Source organism: Littorina saxatilis, linkage group LG9 (genome assembly GCF_037325665.1).
Source record: "Littorina saxatilis isolate snail1 linkage group LG9, US_GU_Lsax_2.0, whole genome shotgun sequence".
In the NCBI taxonomy this organism is placed as follows: Eukaryota; Metazoa; Mollusca; class Gastropoda; order Littorinimorpha; family Littorinidae; genus Littorina; species Littorina saxatilis.
In genome coordinates this window covers 26,163,669-26,169,077 of record NC_090253.1, presented here as the reverse complement: position 1 = coordinate 26,169,077, position 5,409 = coordinate 26,163,669, and the positions used below count along the sequence as shown (strand labels likewise).

The window sequence follows — 5,409 nt, the reverse complement described above, 5'->3', positions numbered from 1 at the left end:
AGTGATCTGCATTTTTGGCAAAATATATACTGTATCTTGTATCTTGTATTTTTATCATGCTTCTTGGTTGCTGTGTGTATGTCTGTGAGATTTCTGTGAGTTTTTGTGTGTTTCTCTCTCTCTCTTTCTCTCCCCTTCAATCTCTATTGCCACTCTTTCTCTCTCTCACTCTCTCACTCTCTCTCTCGGTCACCGTGAGTGATTGTAAGACAGAAGACAACAGTTTTTATCCAAACTTTACTGGCAAGATGCACAAACCGTATTATTAAAAGTTAAGGAGATCAGAGATAACAATGAAAGACCGAGTGAACTGCTGGTCTTGTTTTGATCACAAACAAATCATTAAAAAGCAAAAACAGCAAGAAATGTCAGCAGTTGCATGTCCCTTGGTAACCCAGGAAAGAACAATATGGCACACGAAGAACACATTTTTGCCCCCTTGTTTTAATAGCACACTGTGTGTTTAGCTGCATATGTCTGACTAGAGAGCTTGGCTAGAGATGGAATCTCAAGCAGTAAAGTATCATTTTAAACCGCTTTTGGACTGCGTTTGAAATCTTAAAGAACGTGAATGTCTTGAATCACTGTAGATTGAGTAGCATAAAGTGTACATCTTTGTAAAGTTTGCAAAAATTGAGACAAATTTACTATTTTGAAAAAAAAGAAAATAATAAGCTTCTTTTTTTAATTTGAACAAAATGAATCGTTTGGAAACAATTTCCACCGAAATATTTGTTGACTCAATTTTGACACTGATTGTCACATACAATTCTGAGAAACAAAAATCCTAACTGCAGGTGGCCTGCATGCATCTGCAGAAAATCCAGCTGCAGTTTAGGCTTTAATTAATGAGAAAAAAATTGGAATGAAGTTTTATCATTTGTTCTGATTATGCAATAATTCTATCAGTGATCATTCTTCGGAATTATCTGCACAATAAGAAAATGCGGGCACGTGATACATAGAAAAGCTGTCTAAATAATAAAACAAGATGAGAAAAAGGGGGCCGGATTACCAGAGACCTGAACACATCGAATTTCATCCTTTCCCGCTTTCGTGAAAAATGTTTAAATCAAGTCGAAACAAAAAAATCACCGAAAATAATTTACTCATGGCTTGCTTTTTTTTTTAATCACTCATGTTGCAATTAACGACCATAGGTCTGGGAACCCCTGTTTTGCGTGTTGGATCCTTGGTTGTAGGGGCTGTAGCTCTGCCTGTAGGGACTTGAAGGTTGGTTTTGGGTGTTTGAACCACTCGCGTAGGGGCTGGAGGCTTGGTTTTGGGTGTTGGAACCACTCTGGTAGGGGCTGGAGGCTTGGTTTTGGGTGTTGGAACTACGGCTGTAAGTGTTGGAGGCTTGGAAACCGCTGTTGTAAGCGTTGACTGATCTGAGTCCTGTACCAGGGGGTTTGCATGTCCACACTTTGAACTGAAACAGGAAAATTTTCATCAGAAAGGAGACCCGGGTAGCTCAGGTGGTAGAGCACTGGACGTGTGATCCTAAGGTCACAGGTTCGAATCTGGGCGGGGGCGGACACGGGTCAACGGTATGTGCAGACCCAGAGACGGTATCCATGTCCCTCCCCCGTGTCACCACAGTGGCACATAAAAGACCTCGGTCATTCTGCCATAAGTGCAGATGGCTGATACCAACTAAACACGCATACAATTGGGTATCTCATCTAAAGTCGGGTTAAAACCCGGGAACATGCCCCTAATGGCTTTGCCGTGAGGGCGTAAAACTTGAATTTTTCTTCATGAGACAGAAGTTGTCATGGCAAGGGAAAGGTGGACACACAACTTGATTGGTTTTGCTTGACACCTAACTCGCCCCCATGAGAAACTTCTGAGATTATTAAATCTTTCGCAGAACCCAAGTAATCCTCTTACACAGTAATTAATGGAGAACATATAGTATCTGCTGTTGTTTGCCCTCAAGTTCTTATAGGAGAGCTGCTTGCCGATTTAATTTCTACATTTTGAAGAGTATTGAGTCAACAACTTTTCATTTAAAACAAAACCGGAAAAAAACACAAATAAAAAACAATAGACAAAATTAAACAATTTAGTAAACAAAATAAAACAGAAAAGCACTGTTCTTGTCACTATACACTTCTTGTAGATTGAAATGTTTGTCATAGTTAGAGCTGTCTGACAATATCTCGTCTTCTTTCAAAAACTGATCAGGTAAGATTAGAGAGGATGTGTTTTGTATATGGTGAAACCCACTTTTTAAGACCCCCAGTTTAAGACTCCCTCATTTTCAAGAAACCTGTTTTTTCAGATTTTCTGTTTATAACCATTGTACATATACCTCCATTTAAGACTCCCTCCTTTTTAAGAGCTGTTTTTCTCAGATTTTTGGAGGTCTCAAAGGGGGTTTCATATGTATACTCACGTCATCCACGTAGCCTCTGAGACTGTCATAGCCCAGTCCATGACCCACTTGCAGAGCGCACGTGCGATCATCAATACGCCCTGGAAGGAAAGGAAATAAACTGTTATCCAGTCTCTCATTCTTTGTCTGTTTATAATATTATGTCTGTATGTCTATTATCTTCTTCTGCATCTTCTTCTTTTCTTTTCTTTTCTGCATCTTTTTGTTTCTTGTCTTCTTCTTCTCTCTCTCTCTCTGTCTCTGTCTCTGTCTCTCTCTCTCTCTCTCTCTATCTCTCTCTCTCTCTCTCTCTTTATCTCTTTATCTCTCTCTCTCTTTATCTCTCTCTCTCTCTTTATCTCTCTCTCTCTCTTTATCTCTCTCTCTCTTTATCTCTCTCTCTTATCTCTCTTTTTCTCTCTCTCTCTCTCTCTCTCTCTCTCTCTCTCTCTCTCTCTCTCTCTCTCTTTTTACCCCTCTTCTTTTTTTGCATCGTTCTTTTTGTCTCTCTTTGTCCTTCTCTCTCTCCCATATTTTCCCCCCATGTTCTCTCTTTGTCCCTCTCTCCATCTTTCTCACCCTCTCTCCCTCCTCCGCTCTGTCTCCTCCTCTCTCTCTCTCTCTACTTCTCTCACCCACACTCAAACGTCTTCCCCCCTCTCTCTCTCTCTCTCTCTCTCTCTCTCTCTCTCTCTCTCTCTCTCAACATTTACCGCCCCCCCTCCTCTCTCTGTCTCCCACTCTCTTATCTCTCTCGCTCCAGTCAGCCCGTTAACAAGATCGAACAGCAGATAGTCATCCAGCGAGAAGTCAATATGTTTATATCCAACCCTCAACCAGCATACACTTTGCTTTGAACAACTATAATAGGCATTTACTCCACGTGAAAGTCTTGCCAGATATGAGATAAAATTCGAAACAGATCGACTGCTATCGTTCCAAACCAAGAATAAAAACGTTTAATTCAGGACAAACCAACACGTTCACAAGAACCTTGACTTAACGATTTTAAGTGGAAAAGCAAGACGCACGACAGAAACAAACCCACCCAGAGAAATGTTGCTTTCACTTACATTAGAACGTTCCCAAAATGGTCCGATATGAATGATAGCCGAACTGTTTCCACAAGGACTGTGGCTTTAAGGCAACACTTACCTTTGATGGTCAGAGTCTGGGTCTGTCCGTTAACGGTCCCTGTCAGGTCGTACAGACCGAAAGGATTCTTCTCGTACTGGAAGCGGATGTCCAGCCAGCCGTCCTGACAACAAAAGACATGAGACCTTAACGATATATTCTTCTTCCTTCTTCTTCTTCGTTCATGGGCTGAAACTCCCACGTTCACTCATGTTTTTTGCACGAGTGGATTTTTACGTGTATGACCGTTTTTACCCCGCCATTCAGGCAGCATACGCCGATTTTGGGGGAAGCATGCTGGGTATTTTTGTGTTTCTATAACCCACCGAACTCTGACATGGATTACAGGATCTTCAGTTTCCGTGCGCACTTGGTCTTGTGCTTGCGTGTACACACGAAGGGGGATAAGGCGCTAGCAGGTCCGCACGTAAGTTAACCTGGGAGATATATGATACCGATAAGTTCACAGCCTGGCGGTGGGTGACCTTACGATTATTTTTCTACTGCTGATACGCGGATGTCATCGAGACAATCTTTGCTCTCGAGCGTCCAGTGAATCCTGGATCTAAAAGTTGAAATAAAAGAATATAACGAAGAAGGTAAAGGATTAGATTACCATGACAGCAGCAATAATGTTAAGTTACTATCGGATGTAAAAGTTAAAAGAATTTAACGAATAAGGTAAAGGACTAGTTTACCACATGGTAGCCATAAGGTTCAGTTTATGCTCACGTGTGTAAAACTAAAAGTTAAAAGAATATAATGAAGAAGACAGAGGAATAGATAACCACATGACAGCCATAAGGTTCAGTTCATGCTCACGGATGTAAAAGCTAAAAGAATATCAGGAAGAAGATCAAGGACTAAGAATCAGAAGGTGTACAAACGACTAGATTACCATGATTGCAGCCATAACGTTCAGTTACTCACGAAAGTCTGAGATAACGAACAGAACAAGAACATAGCTTTTGTTGAAAAGTTAACAAAGTATCAATCAGAAGGTATACACACGACTAGATTACCATGATTGTTGCCATAACGTTCAACTACTCACAAATTATGTAAAAGTTAAAAGAATTTAACGAATAAGGTAAAGGACTAGATTACGTTCAGTTATACTCATGGATGTCTGAGATAATGAACATAACACGAACATAGCTTTTGTTGAGAAGTTAACAAAGTATTAGTCAGAAGGTGGACAAATGATTAGATTACCATAATAGCAGCAATAACGTTCACTTACGCAGGGATGTAAAAGTTAAAAGAATATAATGGAGAACAGTTTAAGGACTAGCTTACCACATGGCAGCCATAATGGGTATAGAGACGGTAGCCGGCAATTGTCCTTGGGTGCATTTGTTCTAGGGGAGCAATTGTTCGGGGGGTTATTAGTCTAGAACAGCCATAACTTTCAGTTCCTCGCGGATGGCTGAGAGTAAGGCACAGAACACCAACATAGCTTTTGTTGGGAAGTGAACAAAGTATCAGTCAGAAGTTATACAATGAATGATTAGATTACAAAGGTTGCAGCCATAATGTTCAGTTACTCATGGATGTCGGAGAGTAAGGCACAGCAACGCATGATTAGATTACAAAGGTTGCAGCCATAATGTTCAACAACTCACGGATGTCTGAGAGTAAGGCACAGCGACGACCTCGGCTTGGGCAGCACCGGCAGGGTGGACCTTGAAGTAGACGTTCTGGGCGTCAATGGTGATCGCCAGGGACTCCTCCACCTCGCAGTCACCGTTGGAGACGATGGCCATCTGCTTGCCCAGGTTGAAGTTGACGTCATCATCCAGCCTGACCCGCAGCGCCACCTCCAGGTAGTTGAAGTAGAATCCGGAGCCTCCGAAACGGTGCATGATGATGCGCGCGTTGCCGTTGAAGTAGCC

The 5,409-nt window shown here is 41.7% G+C and overlaps 1 protein-coding gene across 4 annotated transcripts in view; it reads right to left on the bottom strand.

The window, feature by feature from the left end:
* Positions 1–223: 223 nt before the first annotated feature.
* LOC138975709 (balbiani ring protein 3-like) overlaps positions 224–5,409 on the bottom strand; it is an 88,720-nt gene continuing 83,534 nt past the window's right edge. For all 4 annotated transcript variants that reach the window (XM_070348462.1, XM_070348461.1, XM_070348464.1 and 1 more), the window contains 4 exons: positions 5,140–5,409; positions 3,536–3,638; positions 2,402–2,481; positions 224–1,432 (listed from right to left, as the gene is read on the bottom strand). The exon at positions 5,140–5,409 is cut by the window's right edge and continues 95 nt beyond it. In XM_070348462.1, the coding sequence (XP_070204563.1) occupies positions 1,148–1,432; positions 2,402–2,481; positions 3,536–3,638; positions 5,140–5,409 (738 nt within the window). In that variant the 3' untranslated portion in view covers positions 224–1,147. The remainder of the gene's footprint in view (positions 1,433–2,401; positions 2,482–3,535; positions 3,639–5,139) is intronic.